General features: G+C 41.3%; 1 protein-coding gene across 2 annotated transcripts in view; it reads right to left on the bottom strand.

The window, feature by feature from the left end:
• The window catches only part of SLC35F1 (solute carrier family 35 member F1), a 233,193-nt gene that overhangs the window by 198,917 nt on the left and 9,287 nt on the right, over positions 1-24,989 (bottom strand). The window contains exon 1 of one of the 2 annotated variants that reach the window (XM_063151068.1): positions 17,252-17,334. The exons of the other annotated variant lie outside the window; for it this stretch is intronic. Within the exon in view, the coding sequence (XP_063007138.1) occupies positions 17,252-17,253 (2 nt within the window). The 5' untranslated portion in view covers positions 17,254-17,334. Of the gene's footprint in view, positions 1-17,251; positions 17,335-24,989 lie in introns of those variants that run through there. 2 annotated transcript variants of the gene reach the window in all.

Raw genomic sequence — 24,989 nt, 5'->3', positions numbered from 1 at the left:
TCAGACTTGCCCTCATCTATTGTATTAGCAGGGAATGCCCTGACGAAGGCAGGAATGATGCATCTGACTTCATGTTCTCAGAAGGCCAATTAATTAATTTATAATACTATATTATATTAAAGAATACTATACTACACTAAAATACAGAAAAAACACTTACAGAATGCTAAAACAATAATAATGAAAACTCACGACTCTTTCCAGAGTCTCAACACAGCTTGGCCCCAATTGGCCAATGAGTGAAAACAACTCACAGCAGAAACCAATGAAGCAGTGACCTGTGGGTAAACAATCTCCAAACACATTCCACATGAGCAAAACAGAGGAGAGGCAAATGAGATCAGAATTGTTTTCCTTTTCTCTGAGGTTTCCCAGTTTCCCAGGAGAAAAATCCTGGGTGAAGGAATTTTTTCAGAGAATGTGAATACCACACTCATCCTCCAAAAAATCAGCTTCTTCCAGAACTCTGTGTCATATCCTGTCTACATGTGAAGGGGGGTGCTGGGGAAGACATCACTTCAGAGCAAAATGAGCATTATGTCAAGGGGGAGAAGTGCCAGGCCCCCACCAGAGCCCCAACCAACATGCCTTCCGAGCCATTCCAATGTACCTTCAGCCTTGTGGGAGCTCTGCCTGCTAAAAAACACCCTTATCTTCCCCTTTTCGTGCTCTGTGCTAGTCAGAGCAAACAAAGCTTGAGCTGCAGGAGTGGAGCAGAGTTCAAACCGTATGGGCATCCATGAGAAGAGTGTGATGGGGAGCTAAAGCACAGCCTTAAGGTCAGGGATTCTTAGGTACAACTGGTGGCATCATAAAGGAGATTTGCCTGCATTTCTAAAAGTAAATGGATAATCCCTTACTATGAAGGGAGGGTGTTATGTACACATCAAAACCAGACCAGGATTTTGTATTGCTATAGAAAAGCAAACCAATCCCTTCAAATTTTTTTTCTTTTCAGTATTTACATAATTAGCCATTAGTACTACAGTTAATTAAAAACAAAAGTAAAATGAAATGCAGACAAAACCAAAATTCACACATGCTCTTATAGTACTTATTCTTGAAGCAGTTAGTTAGGCCATTTCTCAATTTACATAAAGAAGCTGGGAAATACCCAAATTCCCACAAAATCAAGGCTTTTTCTGCATCACTTCAGTTTAGTCATAGCCAGGCCTAAAATTTGCAAGAGATAACTATACAACCAAGCAAATATATGTCACAGCTAAGTTAATTTGTAGTTGCATGTTATGGAAGAATTTTATTCTACAGATAAAAATAAAATTACAAATACATCAGCATTCTGAGTCAGCAAGACCTTGTGAAAGAAAAGTAAAGACAATCCAACTAAGTAAAGACAATCCAATCCAAGTAAAGACAACTTAGATTGAAAACTAGCTGCTTTCTGAAGAATAAAAATTGTACTTCTCCTACATTAAAAAAAAAAAAAAAGACTTTAAAAAGTTTATTTGAAGATTTAAGGCTTGGCCTAAGGGCTGTTCTTACTGTTTGTAAGGACAGGGCAATGCAAAGGTACAAAGGTGACTCGACTGCAGAGAACAGAAGCTACGTTGGATCTCCATCAAATACTGACTTTTGTCTCTATTATGTTATATATAAACACACTGCAGTTCTCCAACTTTTTTTTTCATCTAAATAAGCACAAAAAAGACAGGGAAAAAATAAAATATAGGATATACAATAAATTCCCATAACTGCAAGATGGAAGATGTATAAACCTGTAACCCTGCAAGATCTATTGTTTTTCTTTCTCACCACAATCTTTGACAGAAAGTTGATGTGCATTTGAAACATGCATCAGTGAAACATCTTGGCAGTAAAAGGAAAAGTCAAGCCAAAGGGAACACTGTGGGAGCACACTCTTAATACACCATTTTCACCTCCAGGTTAAAAATAACACCAGAGGTTCACAAACAGCTTGTATCAATGTAAAATCAGCTTTGCATTGTGGTTCATGCAACACTTTAGTGTGTATTTAGGGGGAAAAAATCCAATTATTTCTACCACATAGTCCTTAAAACAGAGTTTAAGACAGTTAGGAGATTAAAGTCACTGAAGTCTTTTCATATGCTGTTGACAGGTGGTGTTTTGGCTTTGTTTTGGGTTTTTCTAATGTGCAGAAAAACCCTCCAGCCAGCAAGGCATCCAGCAGCTGGAAAGGCAGCACTCTTCTGAGCTGGATTATGTGACAGTTGGTTACACCTATTTCTAACTCTTGCCTCCGAGATAAAATGCAAATACAAAATCTCCCGATTACTTAGGATCATTAAAGAAACCATACCATTCTGGGCTCCAGTACTCTACTGGCTTGGAGTCCTGGCCAAAATCCAGCATCAGTAAGTACATTGAGATGCATCCTGTTACCCTTGAGCTGCATTCAGCAATATTAACTTATTTTCATTTTCCTTCATAGTTTACAGAGAAAATGATGGTAATGTTGTGTGTCTGAGTTTTAGTGTGTCTGAATTTTAGTGAAGTTCTACACATGTATGGAGAGACCCTCCTTCAAAAACCTTTCCATCAAATCCATAAATCACAAACAATAAAATCTTGAGTAACCCTACTTCATACCAATGCTTAAAAATATAATCAGTCTTAAACACAGCAAAGGAAAACAAGCTGGGAGATATCTGTAGCTACTGCTCATGGCCTCCAAATTCTCCCAAATAGACAGGGATTATATTTATCACCAGGATAAATGAAAAAAATATATTTTGTTCTCACCTGCTGAGTTAGAAGCTACATCCTTCAGAAACAGAACGTGTAGCTTAGAATACCTCTGTGTGCATTTTAAATGCACTGAAGTCACAGGAAATCTGCAAGAGAGACTGACTGTTCTTTGGTTTTTATTTAGAAATTATTGTTATTCTTAAAACAGTTTGGTTTTGGTAAAGAGATGTGTAGAAGTATGAGAGCAACAAGATATGAGAAACTCGTTAATTGAAAGGAGAGAAGCATGAAGATAACAAGGTAATTAAAAAGCAGGACAGAGAGGACCAGGGAACCTAGCAAGAGGTAGAAAGCCAGGCACAAAGACAGGGAAAAAAATACACAGAAAGCAGGTCAGGACCAGGAGTTCACAAGGCAACCAAAAGGTACAACATTTGAAAGAAAATCAGAGATGGAACATGATGCCCCATATAATGTTCACCCTACTGCTGAGCAGGGAGGAACCCCAGGGAATATTCTCCTCACCAACCACCAGAAAATGTTCTCTCCCAGCAGGTGGGGTTTTGTCTGACAAAGCAAGAGCCTCAGTGACTGACCCACTCTTATTTATTAGCATCCTGACAAAGGGACATCCAGCACCTGCAACATGTCCTGGCTAGATGCTGGGCACAGAATAATTTCTTCTTATGCTTCCATCACCACTGAAAGCCAATCACATTGTACCTGATCCCAATCCCACTAAAGCCAAGGAAAAGGCTGCTGCTTCTGGTGACAATTAAAAAAATCTGAAATGCACAAAGGAACACAAGATACTGACTCAGACCCTACTGTCCAGGTGATGGGACCTGCGCCCCTTCACAGCTGCCTGCCCCTCAGCACAGGCTGTGCCGCCTCTGCAAGTCTCTGCAGGTCTCTCAGGTCTCCTCTGAAACCAAGAGCACTTTAAATTCTTACCCTGCACAAAAAATAAGACATAAATACTTTAAATTCATTTTGCTTTAAAAGAGAACTGCAGGGCATTTTATAATTAGCTACTAACCCAAGGAGCCAATGCTGCTGTGTATCTAGACATTTTTATGAAATGGCTAACTATTTGGAGAAGGGATCAATGAGAATAAATCATTGTTTCCCATTGGTGCATGCTGACTTTCCTGATGCCCCAAGATTTATAGCAGCCCGAAGACCTGCATTAGCTACAGACCAAGCAACCTCAATGCCTAGCAACTTTAATTCCAAATAAGAGCATTCAGCACCACTTCAACCACAGCAAAATATGTCTTTGGAGAACTCACTGGACAAACAAGAAGTGGAATGATACTGGAGAGGCAAGGAACATCCAGCTGATAAAGGTTTCAAGGAATACTGCATCTATTACTGACAACTACTGCAATATGGCATATGCTTCCTGCACACATGGTCCTTGCTTACAAAGCTCAAACTCTGTATTCTCTTTTACAAGACACATAATCGAACATAAAATTAAACACAAGAAGAAACAACAAGGGGAAGAAAATTGTTCTTTCAGATCACAGGTTTTGATGTGGTCATCTATTGCATTTTAATAGCAACAAAGTGAGTAAATCACTTCTATAAAAAAATCCACAAAGATATACTTTGGTGTCTATAATACTGCTTGGAAGTATTATTTGTTTTTTATTCCTGTGTCAGCATGCATATCACTTCTCCAGCTTCCCTCCCATTTCCTTTCTCTCTGGAAAAGAACACTTCCTGCCTTGCCCTAGAAAGTATGAAACCTTTGGAACAGAAAAGCTCATTTTTCCACTTCATCAGATGCTGCCCCTGTTCAAACTCATCTCAAGAAATGCTGCCTGTGTTAGCGGTCTGCACACTCTCTTATTTTCCCATGCCAAGAAGTCAGCTAATAATGCCAGAGACAGAATTTCTTCCTGTTTCTGTCCAGTTCACGTGAAAGTCAGCTGTGGTTGCTGTATAAAATCACGTAGAAAAGCAGGGGGAAAAGGGTGATGCCAACTTCAGTAAAAAGAATCTCTGTTCTCCTGTACAGCCCTTCGAGATTTAAAAAGGAAAAAAGAAAGAAAAAGAAAAAGAAGAAGAAAAAAGCAGCTGTAGCAACATTATTTTAAATTGAAAGCACAAATCAGATTCAGAATCCAATTTAGCCCATAGCCCATCTGTGTCTAACATCAGAGGCTCAGGTCACTCAGTTATTTTACTGCTTTTGCTAGGGATGCTGCCCACAGCACTTTCCCGGGTGCCCACCACTGGTTTGCTCTATCAGTACCAGGCCTGCTCATATCCCAGCATGAACCCCTGGCTGCCACAGCAGGTACCAGCACTGGCAGCTCTCCTGAACAGTGCTGGAGGTGGGATTTTGTTAGCAGGAATTGGACCTCATACACCAGCACTGAAGCCTGGCAGTGCGGGACTCCCAAACTTTGAACGCTGTGTTGCTTCACAAGAGTCAAAACCAAGGACAGAAAGAGCAGGGGAGTAGTTCAAAGCCACATCTGGCTGCCACTTGGAGAGATCAGCCTGGAGAAGGCGCTCTAAAACACATGCACATGGAGTGCAGATGGAAGCAGCAGCCAGTTTCATCTTGTAAAACCCCCTCTGGGGAATGCTGATCCCCAAAATGACACAGTGGATTATTTAGGCTTGCTGTGTGATCAATCTTTACAGTACCCAAAATTTGTATGCAGGCACACAGAGACATGTTTAGTCACGCGCTCAAGTACATCCAGGTGTCTACAGTTCACTAGTTACTCCCTTCAGAGAAATGTGTTTATAATAAATGACAACTTCCCTTTCAGAAAGATTTACACCATATGATCTGTATTCAGTGGAGAAGAGCCAACAAGTGGGCTGAGTTACAGTTCCCCTCCTTGGGGGAGGAGTGTGGGGGGGAAATCACAACTTTTTTGTTTGAACATTTCAAAAATGTAGAAAATAGCCTGATCTGTTATCCCTCTCTTCTCAAAACACGCAACAAGCACCCCACATTAGAAAAGTTCCACTGAAAGGTTTCAAAGCTGTTGGTTGCAGCACGCCCCTCTGGAGACTAAACAAAACTCAATTTTGTTAAAGATAGAAACTGCTGCTCTAAATATTCTGGAGGGTAACAACTACATTTTACAGGACCACTGTGAAATTTTTAAACAAGGCTTTAAAATTCCTCATTGAATTTCATGTTTGTTTTTTTTTTAGCATTTTCATTTCTGTGGCTGGTTGGTGTTAGGTTTTATTTTAAGACAATGATTAAATAAAATCCCATTTGTAAACCAGGAAAACTTTTAATGGGACATAATTCCAGAGAATACGGAATTCCTCAAGATCTAAAAGGAGCATCATTACCAACCCCCAGCTCAGTTTTTGCATTGTTGTTGGTTTTTTTAGCTATCAGCATTTGCAGCTACTACAGTGTCAGAGAGCAGGAGACCCAACCCCTCTCTACATCTGACAGGATTCATTTGATTAACTTATCGATCGGATGTTTTATATTCTTCAGAGATTTTGGATATTCTCTTTTTTCCTTGTAGGGACATTAAACTATTAGAAAAATCTTTTGCTAAACGTATTTGGCGAGATAACAAACCATTATTAGAATTAGCTACATTATTGCAGCTAAAGACAAGGGAGATCTTTCCTCTCCCAAATTTATAGTTTTATAATTGAGTATGTCAATTAAGATCTAACCAAGATTTAGCAGGCAGTTGCTGAGGGTAATTACTGCAAAGTCATTGAGGTAAAGATATGTGCTTATTTTTCTAGTAGCTGAATTAATTTTATCTAGCCGCTTTGTACAGCACCCATCTTCTTTATGCCACTTTGCAAGATACTAGAGTTGACATTAGCAGGCCAGAGGATGGTACTTTCACATTATGGAAAATTTTATCATATGTGTTGTTAAAAATCACCCCCTCTTATTTGCCTGTGGGAAATCTGAATCTATTTTCCTTTTGCTCTCTTGTGCAAAAAATTTATGGTACCACACTTCCAAGCAGAAGATAGATCTGTGTGTTACTAGATGGACACTGAAGTCTGGCATGGTGTCAGACACAAAGCTGTATTACAGCACATCTCATTGTGACTTGTGGCTTTTTAGACATGTGAATCTTGGCCAAATTAGAGCAAATTTTCACCCCCAAAAAAGTAGACTGTGTCACTCAGCCTCCCCACCAACTCAGTATTAAGGTCTCACTGAAAGCTCTAAAAAGGGCTCTGTTGAGGGGAGACCCCCATTAAAACTATGAGAATTATTAAGTGGCTAAAGTCTAATACTCACTGCTGCTTCTCCATAGCAGACACACACCTAAGCTTACCTAAAATTGATAGAAATTAAATCTGAAGGAGCACATTACCTATTAGCAACAAGGATTAGGTCTACCAGCTTTCTCCAATAACTCACCTACCAGCATATAAAAAATCCTCATATGTCTCCAAGTATGAGGCAAAAGATGGGTTTATTTTTGCTGTTCAGAGCAGTAAGATTGTATTAGCTGTATAACAGCCCAATATTATCACACAGCAAGGCAGCATGAAATATAGCAGAAGTACAAGGGCTGAAAGAAGGAAATCAATGGGTATTTAAAACACCATTTAGGTGATTTACCTATGGCACGAAGCACTGTCGTTTAAAAATCTCTCGTGGAGATGTGTCTTCTCCAAATAAATGCCTGTATTGAGGAAATTATTTACTAAAAGGCTTTTAAATACTGCCATTAAAAGCAACACATTAAAATCAATTAAAAGGTTTTATAAAAACACCAATCTTCTTTTTATTTCATATGCTCTTGCCATCATCATTTCACCCTTTCATACTCCTGCTAAAGCCAACAAGGTGCTCTTTCCCAATTCAAATAGCACAGAAGGAACCATATTGTAGCTATTACAACAAAACCTTGTTCTAGGCACCACTCAGTTGCTTCCAGATAGGGGGGTAGGTGGGTGGGTGTGTCTGGAGGCACTTCCATTTAATTTCAGGGCTCTCCTGCATAACACAAGTTTACCTTGTGTATGTGTTGGGGAGGAAGTAGACTGACTCTCATCAAGTAGAATTTATCAAAGATTTTTGATTCGTCCCAAAAAACAAGAGTGACCTATTAATTTGGGAGTGGAATGCATCCCATCTAACTTAAGTCTTGAAAAAAAAAATACTTCTCAGGTCACTCTTCACTCTTCCACAAAGAAGAGGGGAAGGCACTCGTGTTTATTAAAAATGCACCTAAAGTCAGAGCTCAGAATACGTAAATTTAAAACAAAAAAAAAAAATCACACTGGCAATTTGTCAATGAAAATTACTCAGCTGTCAGCACTTTCCTGCTTACAGGAATAACTCATGTTCCTGATTGTGACAAGTCTCCTTCAGGTAGCTGAGCTTGCTTAGGTGAAAAACACAACATTTGCATCAAGAAGAAAAGATGGTAAAACTGATGGCTGCACCACAGCTGGCATATTGAGATAGACAAAAAAAAAAAAAAAAAAAAAAGTACTTTCCTTTACACTTATTTCTTCTCCACCTTTTTTTGCTTTGGCTAACCTTTGGGAAACTAAAGTTTTCCTCTTCTCTTCCAGCATGAAGACATATACTCTACACAACAGTTCTATATCTACAAGGAAAACTTCCCAAGTGTCCTCTATCCATCAGCACCATGAAGCTGAAGGTCAAGGCATCATGGATTCAGCCCTACTACAGTGGGGGAAAAAAAAAAAAAAAAAAAAAAAGGGAAGGAAAAAAAACAAGCTCTGCGTTATTTTTCTGCTTAGCACATGAAAAAGAAGCAGCCAGAAAAGGCTCAAAGGAATAAAATTTAAAATTCCATTTAAATCTCAAACTAATTTAAGAGTTGCAAATCTCAGAAAATCGTAGCGTGTTGAGAGTTGGTGTGGTAATTTGAAAGACGTGCAATTCTCCATTCATAGCCAAGCAGTTGGAATATCTGCTTTGGAAGAAAAATTCCACCCATCCACAGCCTCGGAGCACAACTGGGGCTTCCATAAGAAATAATAATTAGAGTGGGGAAAGGGAGACCTCAAGATGGTGCTTCTCTGCTAATTCAGTCAAATTTCACCCATTTGTTCTAGATGCAATATTTGCTCTCAGGCTGACAGCAAAGAAACACATACCTCATACTCAGCTCATTTGTTGTTTGGCTACAAGGATATTACCATTGTTTCACATTTGTGTGGGGGTAAAAAGAAACCCCAAACAAACTACTTTTTGTCCGGTAGGTTGCTGGGGTCTTTTTTAATCTTTCAAAGCAGCCACAAAATGCTGTTTCACTTCCTCATGCAGCAGGTCTCTGCTATGTTTCTGCTTCCCAATGCTCATAATTCTATGGAAAACTCCTCAAGGGCCCCCAAGTTCATGCAGTGTTTTGTGAGGATACAGTGCTTTAACACAAGCAATTTAAAATGTGTGAAAAATGCCAATCACTTGTTTTTTAAAATTTGAAAAGTTTAATGATAATAAAATGGTCATAAAAATAGCAATATAATTGGAGGAACAATAGTTTGGATAATTTGAATTAAGACAATATGAGACAATAGAAACAAAGAGTTACAGACATCCGGGTACCTCTTCTGGGCAACACAAGCCCAACAAAGGACCCACGTTAACAGAGGATCAACTTTCAAAAAATATCCTGTTGCATATTCATACACCTCATACATGATGCATAAATTCCATTCAAACACAAGATTCTGTCTGGCCATCATCAACTTCTTCCTCTTAATCCTAATGGCCTCTTTAGGCCTGAGCGAGGCAGGATGAAGTTTGTTTCTTCTGATAAGAGAGCAATCAATTCTTTTTCTCTGAAAGATTTAGGTGTCCTGTGCCTGCTATCTCACTGTGGGTCTACTTTAAAAAAAAGAGGATCTTACTCAGCATAGTTTCTATTTTAACATTTTGTTACAACCTAAAACTGTATTTAACACACTACTTAAGAAAATTAATACAGCATAACTTTCCAACACAACACACATAGTATTCATTTGAATATGTACGCAAAGCCAATCATAAAACACGCATTTTTCACAAAACCCCAAAGTGATCCGAAGAGGCAACTTCCCAGCGGCTCCGACTGGGCGGCAGAGGGCCGGGGCCGCGGAGTTTGGCGGCGGAGGCCTGGATGAGGCCTCACTTGGAGTATTGCATCCAGTTCTGGGCCCCTCACTTTAGGAGGGACATCGAGTTACTTGAGCATGTCCAGAGGAGGGCAACGAGGCTGGTGAGGGGCTTGGAGCACAAGCCATACGAAGAGCGACTGAGGGAGCTGGGGTTGTTTAGCCTGGAGAAAAGGAGACTAAGGGGCGACCTCATCGCTCTCTACAACTCCCTGAAGGGTGGCTGTGGTGAGCTGGGGGTCAGCCTCTTTCTCCGGGCAACAACAGATAGAACAAGAGGACACAGTCTCAAGCTGCATCAAGGGAGATGTAAGTTAGAATTAAGAAGGAAATATTTCACAGAAAGAGTGGTCAGATACTGGAATCATTTACCCAGTGAGGTGGTGGAGTCATCATCCCTTGAAGAATTCAAAAAAAGACTGGATGTGGCACTTGCTGCCATGATCTAGCTGAACAGTTAGAACATCGGCTGGACTTGATGATCTTATAGGTCTCTTCCAGCCTTGAACTTCTGTGATTCTGTGATGCACTCGCACGAAGGCAGCGCCCTCACGGCTCTTCCAGGCGGGGATCTCTCAATGAACCCAGCGTGTTCCAGGCGCCCATTGAGGCTTTCAGCGCCGCTCAGGTGCCACCAAGGAGGGCACCCGGGCACTCCAAAGGGGGGCACTGCAGCACCGCCCTCCTTTGAAGTAAACTGTGGAAAATGCGTGTTGTACGGCTGGCTTTTCGCAAAGATTAAAATGAATCTTACGTGCGTTGTGTTAGAAAGTTACACTGTATTAATTTTCTTAAGTAGCGCGTTAAATATAGTTTTGAGTTATGACAAAATGTTAAAATAGAAACTATGCTGGGTAAGATACTTTTTTTAAGAGAAAGGACTCGCAGCGAGATTGCAGCCACAGGACACCTAAATCTTTCAGAGAAAAAGAATTTATTGCCCTCTTATCAGAAGAAACTTAACTTCTTCCCACCTCACTCAGGCTGGACGATGCCTTTAGGATTAAGAGGAAGAAGTTGTCAATGACCAGACAGAATCTTGTGTTTGAATGGAATTTATGCATCATGTATAAGATGTATGAATATGCAACAGGCTATTGTTTTTAAGGGTTAAACCTCTGTTAACGTGTGCCCTTTTTCGGGCTTCTGCTGCCCAGAGAAAGGTACCCAGACGTCTGCAACTCTTTGTTTCTATTGTCTCATAATGTCCTAATTCAAATTGTCGGGCACAGACATGTTTTACAAAAAACCCTTTCCTTAGGATTTTTTCTCCTGAGAAGCTGAGAGGCCTCAAGAACAAAATGTAAACAATGATTATCTGCTGCTGTGGAATGCAACAGGCAGATCTGTGATTGGTCTCGTGGTTGTTTCTAATTAATGGCCAATCACAGTCCAGCTGGCTCAGACTCTCTGAGACACAAGCCTTTGTTATTCATTCTTTCATTCCTTTTCTATTCTTAGCTAGCCTTCTGATGAAATCCTTCCTTCTAGTATTTTAGTATAATATAATACATATTAGTTTTAATATAATATATATCATAAAATAATAAATCAAGCCTTCTGAAACATGGTATCAACATTCTCATCTCTTCCCTCATCCTGGGACCCCTGAAAACACCACCACAATTGTCCAAATTATCTTTACTCTAATTGTATTACTATTTTTATAATCATTTTATTGCTATTAAACTTTTAAAATTTTAAAAACAAAACATTTTTCACATAAGCCATTAAAAATAAATATTTTTATGTTCAAAAATATTAAAATATTTTAAGATGCACGTGTTCAGTACTCAGCACATACCTGTGTTATGATACTCCTCAATCTGTAATATTTTAAGTAAGTATCTCTTTGTATGCCACAGAAGGAGTTAACACACAAACCAGAAGGATGTCACTGAAGAGAGTAAGGCTTAAACTGACTGATACTGACCTTCGAAGCAGCAACTGTCGGAAGTTCCAGCTTTGTGGACTAATGGTTAGGTGGAGAGATAGATAGTTAGCTAACCTTGCTCCTACGTATGAAGAATTTGGGACAGACGTGGCCATGTGTGCTCTCTCCCAGCCGGCAGCACCGCCCAGGGCAGCCCCACTGCCCCCGGCAAAGCCCTGCAGGGGAGGCCAGCCCGGGCTGGGATGACACCCCGGTCCCCATCACTGCTCCAGGGGAAGGGCAGGGACAGGGGACAACCAGAGCCCACAGCTCAGGGTCTGGTGCCTGCCCGTGCACAGGGTGACAAACTACACTCCTGTGCCAAGGGAAACAGAGAGCGGCACACCACAGCCACATTTAGACCTGATGCTTCTTATACAGATCCTTCACCCCTCTCTTTAATAACCCTAAAATGTCAGTTTTGACAAAGAGCTATCGATATCAGAGCTACAAGGGATGTGTTATATCATCTGTACCCCTCTCTTCCTCCCATAAGCAGAGAATTATTTCCTCCAAATGGGTTTGGGAGGGCTTTCTGTGATTTAGTTTGGATGATACCTCTTCTTCTGAATGATTAGTCCACATACAAATAGACATCTCCATCAAATCCTGCTTTCTACTACCTAGTTTTTGTACCTATCTTGCTAGTTCTAATTATGTCTTTTTTGAGATGCTCCAAAAGCCTTCTGCTACAGCATAGAAAGAAATAAGACTTTCAGATTTTTTCCCTTAAAAATAAAAATACATAGCACATAAGGTCAGTTAGTACACGTTCTTTCACATCCTTCAGTGTCCCTACCAGCAAATAAATATAACCTTATTTTCTAAGAGCACAGAGAGCTGGAGCTTCACAGAAAAAGATGATATCACAAAAACTTCTAGTGAAGGGAGCAAGGAGAAAAGGTAGTTAAAAACTAAGGAGCTTTGGGGGGCTAAATCAATCTTTGACATACTGGAGGGTACAAATCTCTTTCAATGCATTTTGGGGCTAATTTTTATTCTAGATCAGTCACCAACATTCAACTCAAAATAAAGAGAAGTAATATTTTATTTAGGAAGTTAATAAATCTTGTGTTAAACTTATTACAATAGCACATGGTGAACAGGCAAATTTTGTGGTGAAGCTAGTTTTTGTGAATATGCCACACCACCTCACACAGAATCCAAGACACTTGGGAACTGTATTCTGATTTTTCACCTTCTTCAGACACCACATAAGATGGAAGTGTTGATTTTTCCAAGCTCTGTAGGGCCAAACACTGGAAGTTTCACTACAAACACGTGTTTTTTCTAACATGCTCCACACTGATCTTTATTTTCTATATGCTGAAGACAACCTTTTCAAATATTTAAAACTAAAATTTTAGGTTCATTAACTGCAGTTAACATGAATTTGCCAACTCCTGTCTTTTTGTTCAAACAACAGTCTGCAGAAAATTTCTGAAACCTGAAATCTGAATCCCAATCTAGTTTATCTGGGCTTATGAATACACATATTAGTCTGTCATATCACGGCCAGACCACTGCATTTGTAGATGGTTATTTCCCTCTGACAAGGGAGAAAATTGTGTTCCATCTCTGAAGCAGTAAAGATAACAATGCCTCAGAGATGTGGAGCTGAGGCATGGAACAGAGGTTTCCACAAGTTAAGGAGGATGTGGATGTGTTGCAAAGTAGGCAAAAAAATGCTCTTGCAGATACATCTGGATCTGAGGCTGGACAAAAACCTTCTGTCCTGGTTTGTTTCACTGTTAGCGGGTCAACTTTAAAATGTAAAAGCTCTAGAATACTAGAATGTTCATAGAATACTCTCAATTTGACTTCTCTTGAGAGGGTACCTTCTATTTAAAACCATGGAAGTCATTGTGGCAAGCAATTCCAGTGCTAAGGAAACTGCAGGAAGGCAGTGAAGCTGTCAGCAGAATGGCTTTTCCCGGTTTTGGGGTGGAACCATGTGCATTTATGTGGTCAATTAAAGCAATTAATATTTCAGATTAAATCCTAGAATACCTACCCAGCTGAGCCCACTACTAATTTAAAAAGTCATAGCAGTCAAGGGACACTTGTATATAATCAGGCCATCCCAGCAAACAAGAAGGCAGCTTATTTACAGAGACTATTGTGTTGGCAAGAAAGAAAGCATTACCAAAATTAAACTGATAGAGAACTTGATGCCAGTATTATACATAATTCAACAGCATCCCAATTACATTGCCCTTTCATGTTTTTCTGAGCTTGCAGTGAAAGATAGAAGAGACTCTTCCATATCTGTGCCATGGCCTTTCCAGCCTCTTGCTCTCCTTGCCAGCCAGTATTTACAATACAAATTAGAAGTATCTATAAATATCTTTCCTGGGTTTTTTTTTTTTTCATTAAATAGTCCAAGTCTCCTGATGAAGAGCTAGTGTTTGTTTCCCAGGGGGAAAACCAGCAGCAAACCTAGAAAATGCCTTGCTCAAAAGGCAGGGACTGCATATCAGAACACAGGTTAAAACCAAAGCTTTTTTCCTTTGTTCATACTTCTGCATTGTAATTATCCCATTACAGCATTAATCTTTCCAACTACAAATAGCTGATTTTATGTATGGCCTTGCTATGTTAAAACTGCTCTTCCACAAGAGGAGATGCTGTGCCTCACCTGATTTTCTCTGCAGCTGGAAGATCCATAGCCCTGAGCAGATGAAGCCAGAACAGGAGTGCAAAGCCCTGCAGGTGATGATGAGTGAGGCTGCTGCCACACAGACATCATTGGCAATCCACATCAGACAATTTCCATTGCAAAAAATCAAATCTTAATGCAAGTTTGCTTTTATTTCAATTAGACACGTTGCTTTTATAGGATATTCTAAACAGATTAAAGTCACAGGGAAACAGACCCAGCTCACTTCTGCTTTTCAGAGCCCCTTCAAGCCTACACATTTAAGTAGGGCCAAACAACTCCATGAGAGCCCAAAGAAGTTGAGGGAGAGATCACAGGCTAGTGACTCCTCCCAGCAGGCACCAAAAGCCACTGTGCTATTTCTGTCTCAGAACCCTGAAGCACTTTCCCCAAGAGACCTGAGCATCTGACCCTTGCCTAAGAATATCTTCCTCTGAGGGAAGGGCAAGAAAAAGAGGCAGCCAGGCAGGGGAGAAGAAAGAAGGGGAAGCTGCAGGTGAAGGGAACAGCAGCCACACAGGGAGAAGGGGAAAAGGGACGACTAACTAGTGCTTCACAAAAGACAAAGAATTAAAAGGACAAAGATAAAATAAAATTGTTTCCCAGGGCAGAAGGAGCTGGCACAATGCTGCTAAAGCCACCCTGCAGGAGCAGAGCAGGGCCATGGCTGGCAGCAGTGACACAAGTGGCAGCAGCAGCTCCTGCCATGCACCACGGTGGCTCCTGCCAGACATCTGGTGGCCCTAAAGTGTTGAGAACACAGGGGGTTTAGTAGTGAGAACTCAGGGGGTATCAAACAAGAGCAAGTTTCTTCTTGCACTGCCAGCAGAGCTAAAGAAGCTGCTGTCTGTCATTCTGCTGGGTTTCAAGGTCCTGCAGCTGGAGAGCACTCTCAGCTTTCTGCCATGGCAGCAGGCTACCTCCTCCAGCCTCCAGGTACAGTCCCACTGGGACCCAGGGAAAGTCACCCAAGAAAAGCCCCAAGAACCTGGCCCACCATTTCCACAAAGGGGAGTCCTGGCACTGCAGTGGATGCAGGAGGAGGAAAAGAAGTTTCAAGACTTCTGAAGGATACGATAAGGATACACAGTGATGGCTGAACAGGATGCACTGCACAACAGCAGGGCCTGTGTAATCACAGTGATGTATTCAAGGCAAGCACTGCTCACATACACAGGGCTGTCTGAAGCAAGAGCCCCATTGTACTATAACACTGCATTAAAGGGGAAAAATCCAAACAAACACATTGTATTGGAAAAAAATTAAAAGATACTGGCTTGAACAGAGCTTCGTGGGGAAAATGGAGCAAAAGGATAATAGTTTAATAGTCCTGGCAGCAGTATGGGTGTGGGCACACACAAGTTCAGGTCTTTGTCTGGATCAAATCATCACAATGCAGAGCCACTACACGTATGACAGAACTGAAACCTTTTCTGTCCCATATGCCCTGCAAGCCAATTCCAGATGCCAAGATGGGGCTCTGACTGTCAATGGCAAGGCACGGCCAGAGGATGTTATTTTATTCTCTGAATAGTACCTCCAGGGCTGTTAGTAAGTTGAACAGGTACTACCACAAAAACACCACACTGGGGCCTTTCCCAGTCCTCTGCTGACCAGGAAGAATGTAGTCTTGAGAAAAGGTTTTCCACCATGAATGGGAAGGAAGGGAGTGTACTGCTATTTAACTGGTTCTTGTTCTTCCACACAGGAAAGCTGATCCTGGGGGAGACAAACTGAATAAACAAGACCTTAGCTTGCAGGCCTTGAGCAGCAATACTGCACACTTCCAGTTAAAAACTCTTTGATAAGAGAAAGAAGTAATGGCTGCAGAGCCATAGACTGGGAATTGGGTCCATTTTGATTGCTTCTCCTGTAGCTGCTCTGGCTTGACCAGTTCTGAAAGATTACACATATTTGCCATACACAAGATGGAACACAACTACTTCTTCAGCCACAGCTTAATTATCAACAGTAGTACCTGATGCACCTCAAGTACTGAAATTATAAATGAAAAGCAAGCCAATATTAAACACCTACGATGGCAGGTGGCACATTCATTTCTCTGTGACCAGTGGGACAAAATTAGTCACCCAAAACTAGGATACATAGCATGCACTGATTAATAAATAACAGCTATTAATATTTCTGATGATCAAAGTTACCTAATCTGTTGTAGCACATTTGACTCTTGATATGACATATCAAACAACACCAACATCTTGCCCACTCTCTCCAGTAAAAGCAATTGTAAGTTTCCTCAGACATATATATTGTGTATATGAATGTGTCTTTGTCAAGGTGACATTCATTAAAAAAGTGAGACTGTGCTGAATTGCACCTCTCCTTTTGTTTAAGGTTGAGAGAGAATATTGTGCATTTGATAACTTATCCCTTTAAACCTGTTTCCCTTCATGGGGTTTGGTTTTGGTATTTTTTTCTTCCCTGAGAAGCAATATTAAAGGTAACAGAGACTTTAGTGCCTTCAAGGAATAAAAAAAAACTTCTCAAACTTCTGGACATATTTTTCCAACCATTCTAATAATGTACTGAGGGAGTTAGGACTGCCTTTCCAATGAAAAGGGCTTTAACCTACAGGAAGACTTTTAAGAATATTTGCATTCACTGCTGTTCAGGTTTCTGGACTAATGACAGGGGAAACATCTATTTCTCTCCCCTTACCTTGGCAAACAGGCAAATACAGAGCATGGTCTTGCTGTAGGTTGAGACACCACAGTAATTCCCTGCTGCTCTTTTTTAAGGTACAAAGAAAAACCAAAGACATATACATTAATTGCCTAGTGCAAACCTTCCAGTAAAAACAAACACAAAAAAGTCCATGCACGCCTCTTGAAGACTATACTACTTACATTTCCCAGGCACGCACAATCTGCTGGTCACATGAAGATTACATGCACAGAGCTGGAAGGCACCACATCCCTGCCTATTTTACAGTTGTTCTTCAGAAAAAATTCATGTTTCATCATGCTCAAGAAAGTGAAAGCCAGTCTAAAAGCATATACCAAGTTATTCTTGCTTTTTTTACAAGTAGGAAGCAGAAAACCTCTCCATCCCATTTTTGAGGGTAAAAGCAAATAAAGGTGCCTGAGGAGCAGCTTTAACTAGTCTTTCAGGCAATTTACAGGGATCTGTAGTCGGCACCAGCCCTTAAAAGACGCGATTAATTGTCATAGCAACCAGGGCATGGAACCACACGCACTTGGGCTGGGATACAGGGCCGGCAGTGTGCCCTCTTACCCACACACGCATCTCAAAAGGGTACCCGGCTCCTCGAGGGGCTGCATTGTTTGGGCACAGTTAATCCTCTATAATAGACCCTCTTAACCAGGCATGGGGGACTCTCCCCTTGCTCCCCCTTCCTTTACAGGAAATATTGAAACCATGGCGCTGCTGTGGCTGTGGAGGGAGGCTGCATGTCGGGGGAGGAGGAGCAAAGGAGAGAGTTGGGCAGGCAAAGGAAACAAAACTGGGGATTATCGTGTACTTTGGGGTCCAGCTAGGAATTCATCTTAAGAACTGACATACCACTTTTTCCTGCATTGATAACATTTTCTTTACTCCCACCGTAAGTCTTTTGTCTTCTTTCCCTCTTTCAGGACAACACCATCACTGAGTTTACAGAAACAGCCAATGTGATAATACCACAGCACACCTGCAAGCTAGCTCATTGTCTATCTCTGCCTACAGAAGATCAGAGCCATGGTCATCAGGAGACACCAAAACAACAAGAAGCAGGTCCTTCTCTACATGATAATTTATTTTTATGCCACAGAAGCATGCCTGAACACAGCCAAAGTAAGTCTTTGTTGTGTTGCATTTCTCTACTCCCAACAAATGGGATTCAAACACTGGCAGAATTTACCTGAAAGCTTCTTCCCTACCTTCCTGCACACTCATTTTGGTATCAAAACACAAATGGCTGTAGCAACATTGCTGGGTTTGGTGGTATTTCTTGCGTGGTTTCGCTTTTTGGGGGTTTGTTTTGGTTTTTTTCCTGGGGGGGTGAGAAGGGTGATGTGTTGTTATTTTGTTTTCTTTAAAAATCGACAGAGCCTGTACTCCTACACCTTCCCAGTCTGAAAATGATCACTCCCTTTTCCTCCTTACCTATGATTTTGGTGCTCTAAATACAAAAAAAGCTTTGCTTGCTGTAGGAGAAAAGAAGTTGGTGGTGAACTGATACTTTGGAACTGTGCAGCACCACTATACAATAGTACTGCAAGTGAAAATACAACAGCTAGGAGGACACTGGATCAATTTGGGAAGCAGGACTAACAGAGAAATGCTTCCAGAAAACTATCTGTGTCAGTACAATATTATGACCATTCCCCAGGTGGCCAAGTTGGTGGATATTTTGCTCTTAAAGAATTATTTTGGTAACTGAAGTTACAGGATTGCAGATCAGAGGCGGTTTTGGGAAAGCTTGTGCATGGCTGCTGGCTCCAGGAAGAAGGAGGTCAGGGAATGGCACTAAGCCTCCAAGACCACATCAGCCAAATAAAAACAGCAGTTCACACTGGACTATAGCAGAATGCTATCATACATCACATGCCATCATGGAAAGGGAGACAATCCAGTTCAGTGGCCACCAATTTTGGCCACCACTGATTGGGCTATTTTGCTAGTCAGCCACAGCAAAGAAGTCACTGCACACCTTGGCAGGGAGGCAGAAGTGAGTCACAAAGCACACAGGAGCACTGCTGCACACCAGACATAATGATGACCTGCTGAACATGTGCCTGCTCTTTTATTTACTGTGAAAAAGAACCTATTTCGTGAGTAAGGCTCCCCTTCCATTTTCTATCAACAGGGAAACAGAGCACACTTACACTAAGGTTTTTCACAAATGCCTATCCTCACTGAACTCAGCCTTGCCTAAAAACAAATAAATTTAACCTGTAACAAAAAAGACTTGAGCTGCATCACACCTCCACCATCACCTCCAACAGCAAGAACTTACACATCTAACAGCACACATTTTTCCACTACCCCATTCAAAATCACACTACCTGGTCTCTGGCAACCTTCTTTTTCCTCTCTGCGTATACTCACACCTCTCCCCCCCTACCTGAGGGAGGAATTGGCTACAGCTGATTGTTTACCAGCTGTCAATAGCCAACAGGTCTCACATGTGTTCATTTCATCAGGAACATCACACTAAGGTTTGCAACAAGAAGGCAGGAGGAAGCTAAGGACTTTGGCAGTAAGTAGTTAGCTCAGGCATATTACAATACAGATGAGCCGAATAAAAAGCCTGAGGTCATAGAAAGATATACTTTCCCTTCCTTCTTTCCAGTTTTTTTTACTTCCCATCCCTGTTTTCCTCACCTCCTCTGCCCTTGCTCCTCTCTGCTCCCTGCTCACAGCCTTTTTCCTTTCATCATCAGTCCAGGCACTAGTTTAATCAAAAGTTAGCCAAAACCCATCTACAACAGCAACTTCTTTCAGCTGGGTTAATGATCTGTGATTTTAGTGATCTGCCTGTGACAGAAACCAGACGTGGCTTAGCAAAAGCAGAAGGAGTAATTTGGCCAGGAGCAGGGAAGAGACAGAAGTGCAACCTTCTTTGGCAGTTCATGATATTCTGTTGTGAGCAAACTCATTCCTCAGCCTTAGCTCATGTTCATCTTACCTAGGTCTGTAAAAGGACTGAGAAGTTGAATCTTCACATGAGGTAACTTGTGACCTTCTCTTAATAATTTCTAGATATCAGTGAAAGAGTGATGGATTTGGAAATGGTTTCTTCCCTCCACCACTACTTCTATTTTTCTTAACAGTCTCGTATTAAACCAAATCAATATGTATGCACGTGCATTATAGTGCAATATAGTGCACATATTCACATTGTAAGTATCTCAAATAATAGTCAAGATGCAAATCTCAGAAATTACAAGCCAGTCTCTAGCACATTCTTAGCTCTGTCCCTTTTGTCAGCAGAGTTTCACACACAACGTGATGAGCTTCAGCCAGGATCAGCTCCTCACCAAATGGTTGCTCTCTGCTGCCATACACATCTCCAGTGAAATCAGTGTAACTTATCCTGGGAGGCAGGATAAAGGATTAGCTCACTAGCACACTTTCTAAGCTCTGTGGTGGCAACATCTTTTGTGTCTGGGTAACATGGCTTGTAGGACCATCTCCAGTGCCAGGAGAATTCCAACTGCCCCACACTCCACTATTTACCAGCCTCAGAGCCTGTGTGTGTGTAGCCACATGACAAAAAAACTGCACTGAAGATAAGATTCATCTGGAAACACAAACCAACAATGGCAGAAACTTTTCACCATTTTTATCCCATTTTTTTCCTATCTGAATCAAACCACCAACCTGTTTTTCAATGGTACCGTGCAAACAGTTCCATCAGAAAAACAAATGGGGGAAGAAGCTGGGCAGGGTCAAGAATAAGAACAACAAGATAGGAGTGGAGCAAGGAGCTCTTCTGCCACCTGCCAGAGCCTCATTCTGCAGCCCCAAATTCACCTGACACCGCTTTCAGTCCCAGGCCACTTTAGGTGCTCTTGGGAAGCTTCTTGTATTTTGAGAGAATGTACCTGAGTTAAGTTAGATGCTTTGGAAAAGCCGTCTGTTCCTCATCTCCCAATGCCTACGTGTATTGCACACATTAATCATTTTGTTTCTTGGCAAAGTTTGCCCATAAAGTTTCAGAGAAGCACTACAGTAACTGCAAACCAGATGTTTCTGAGTACTATGCTCGGTTTTATAGCACTGTGTAGCATTTCACAAGCATTAACTAATCAACAACTCCTCCAGGTAGTTAAGTTTAATTGTCCCCATTTTACAGGTGCTGAACCAGACCCAGCAAGGTTGAGAGATTCACCCAGGGCCAAAAAAACCAATTGGTGTCCTATTCTGGACTGTAAATCAGAAGCTACTGTATGTAATTTCTCTCCAAGACCTTTAAAACACAGTATTTCCCCTCATCTGCTACTGCAATACAGCTTCTCCTGAAAACAAAGCCTACCCCTCCCTGTCCTGCACATGTTGGTAAAGCTGCATTTTGTCCACCAGCTGTCCTGTAACTTTTAGTCTTGCACAGTCAGGATGACACACATCATCCTGCTCTGGCTTTGGTCCCAACCCCACAGCTGGATCAGGCAGACAGTATTCATGAGGCAACTCACTGCTTTTTTGACTCTGATGCCTACTTATATGATGTTTTTGGGGGTGATTTTTTCCTCCTTTATCACCTGGTTGATCCTTTTGTACATGCTGTGTTTCATTTATCAGGCTTGAGGTTTTAATGCCCAGTAACTGCAGTGGTGCACAAGCAGCAGCTACAGCAGCAACAGTTAAATACAAGCCAAAAATTGGTCAGATAAGAAGCATACTCAGTGAATCCAGCAACTTTAACTGGAAAATAAGAAAAATTGTCTGGAGAAGAATGAGTTTCACAGAGTTTCACCTCACAAATCACTGGATGAAACATTATCTCTGTGTGTAGGCAGCTGCTGCAGATTTCTCCACATAAATATCTGGTGAGCTGCTTAGAATTGCATTTAAAGGCTGAGACCAGTCTCTACAATTCTCTTCCTGAGAGTTACAGAACATTTCTGGTCCGTCCAGAGGAAGAAAGGACATTATCCCCAAGCACCACTGGAGCTATGATGGGAATAGAAATGCCAGTGTTAGGACTGTCTGAAGACTTGCCTCTTCCTGCCATCAGTGCTGTCTACCAGCCTTGAATTGCAGCAGGGGCAGAAGTGATCAAACAGCTTTCTTACCCCATATTTCTTCTGGACCCCACTTATTTTACTTACCTTTGCACAGCTCAGGCTCTGGGAGCAAGTGAATGAGCTCCACATCAGTTGCCCATTTCAGCTGGTCTCTGCAACTGCTCCTCAGCCAAACACTGCTGCTTCTGAGAGATAAATGCACGCATGGCCGCTGCTCAAAAGGAAACATGCAAATACAGCACATTTGGCAGGCAGCTTAGGAGAAGTTACATTTGTACCTTTGTTCACTCTCCCTCTCTGGGCCTGCCACACGGAACAGCAGCCAAAATGCATCTCAAAGATTGGGTCTGGTCTCAGAGCCCTGATTTTGCACACCTAAGTTACTGCTAGACTCAATGATTGGAGTATGATCGTGACTCATTTGAAGCTTGATGCCTGGCATTTTGTCCAAACGAGCGCCCAGATAAATGGAAAAAATAATCATTAAAGGCGAAGAAAAAGGACAAATTTAAAATTGTTGGAGTGTAATGCTTCACAATAAATGGCAGCTAAATACTCTTGAGTGTAACACTGTTTCGGATGTTAGTAAGAACATTCATAAATGAGGAAAGAAATTGGTATTGATTCTGTGGGCTCATGTCTCAATACATCTATAGGTTGTAATGTAGGGATAAATCTAATAAATTAATCTGGCTGAGTAATAATAAGTTCCATTAACACAGTAATGCATACCAAATCAATACTTATGGACAATATCAGACATCAAATTTAACAGAAATTCTTCTACAAGTTAGAATTACCTAGAATTTATTTATTTATAATGGGAAGTTGATTTTAGGTAACTAAAAGATATTACATGCTAACACACAGTCACAGACAGAATTTTTCAAGTGAATTACTAGGGAATTACTTGGTGTCTTAAACTCAAGTAACCTCTCTAGAGCAGGACCAACTCTGTGGTTAACACAAATCCAATGTAACTATTTCATTTCTGGCAACCCTTCAATCACCATCATGGCACTGCATCTTACCTTCACCACTCTGCCTCAGTCCTGGAGTGCATTTCTGCTACCGGACAGCTGTTCTGCTGTCATCATTATGTTTAAATGACAGAAAACTCGGAATTTTCCTTTTCAGTGCCAGGAAGAGGTACCTTCATACATGAATGATAACCATGACACCACCTTACCCCTGTGCTTCTAGGTTAGATCCTCCAAATGTTCTGGAATCTACTGGATGTTATTGAAGACATGATTCCCCCACCACAATGGACCCAAAAATAAACCCCTTAAGTATACTGTCAAAAATTGCTGGTGAGCACAACCAAAAAGCAGCTCTGGCAGAAGAACGTGAGGAGGCAGCAATGGAACAAGGTCTCCAGGGCTACCCTATCTGCTCTGGCACAAGCTGGACAGCACCTCTGCCAATGCTGAAAGTCCTTTTTCTACAGCATCCCACTCAGCACATGAGGCACCTGACAGCAGAGGTCAGGTATCAAAATCTGACTGGAAGTTACCTGTGCATGTCTGGTTGGTTGTGCAGGAAAAGGAGTGTCCTGGGTGACTTTTTGATGCTGAATTGTGTCCCCCATCACCTGTTTAGTCCAGAAATAAGTTGTGTGCCTTTAGATCTGAGAATAAAGAGGGCGAGAAGGAGAAGAGGTGGAATTTTTTCATGGTGTTTTCAAAAACACAGACATAAGAGCTTCAGCTTTCCTTCTCATGGACTGTGTTGTCTGCAGCATGGACAGACAGCAGGAGAGAGCTCTCCTTTGATTTTCCGTTAGTGTTTTTTAGCTAGCTGCAGCAGAAAAGTTCCCTGGGCTGTGGCTTTTTTTCTCTCCTGCAACTGTTCAAACCTGCCCTGGACCAAAAACCCAGAAAACACATTGGGAGCTCACACCGGGGTCCAGGGCCCCGGACACTGCATTCCAGCACCAGAGGGACTGAGAGACACTGTGAGCCAATAAGACTCTCTGAACTATTGAAGGAGTTTCTGAATTTGCCATCTCTTCAGAACAGCAAGAGGTTTTATTGTTTAATATTATTCATATTCTATGCTTCTGAATACTTTGCTTGTTAAATAAAGTTTTTCAGCTTTTCTCCTGAACAAATGGGGGGAAGGGACGCTGAATTTTGCCCTTTGTGGAATCATCCTTTTGGAAGTTTCCTTCCAAATTTGTCCCAAACCAAGACAAGGAGGCATTTCAGTTGATCATTAATTATATTTGGGTGATGGCTTTTTCCCCCACTATATGGGATGAAGCTCGAAAACTTTTTTCTGCCTAAGGGTACTTAATCCTCATACCCAGCCTGATGAAAATTATATCTACAACATTAAAGTTTTACTTCAAGTATGAAATCACATACCCATTAAAATATTTTCCAGCTCACTGCTCAACTCTACCCATCCTACTTGCTATTTTCTGTCCTTTCTCACTTTCAGTCTACCCAGGAAAATCCCTACAGACCTCAATATACTGGCAGGAGGGAGTGAAAAAAAACATATTCAAAAGCATTTCATGTCTGCAGCAGCAGAGAGAGAAAAGGAAAGCAGCAACGGGAAAGAAACCCTTAGTTTCATTACAGCACTCAACTTCAAGTAAGAAGAGATTTCAGAAGGCAAATGGCCCAGATCAGATGGCAGAAGCCACCAGAAATACCAAGCTGTTTAAACTCCATAAAATTAAAACCAGGACTTAAAAAAACCCCAAGGTAACTAATTTAATTTTAATAAGTATTTTTTAGCATTTGTCTCACCATCATAGGGCAAAAAAAAAACCCACAAAAGATCCATGCAGAATAATATTGCACCCTGGGAAAGCCACAGAGGCACCTGGGTAGACAAAGACTGAAACCTTGGTAAAAGCCAGAAAGCGTCGTGCAGGGTACAG

This window comes from Melospiza melodia, chromosome 3, assembly GCF_035770615.1.
Source record: "Melospiza melodia melodia isolate bMelMel2 chromosome 3, bMelMel2.pri, whole genome shotgun sequence".
In the NCBI taxonomy this organism is placed as follows: Eukaryota; Metazoa; Chordata; class Aves; order Passeriformes; family Passerellidae; genus Melospiza; species Melospiza melodia.
Note: the sequence above shows the minus strand (reverse complement) of the source record. Positions and strands in the feature narration are given on the sequence as shown.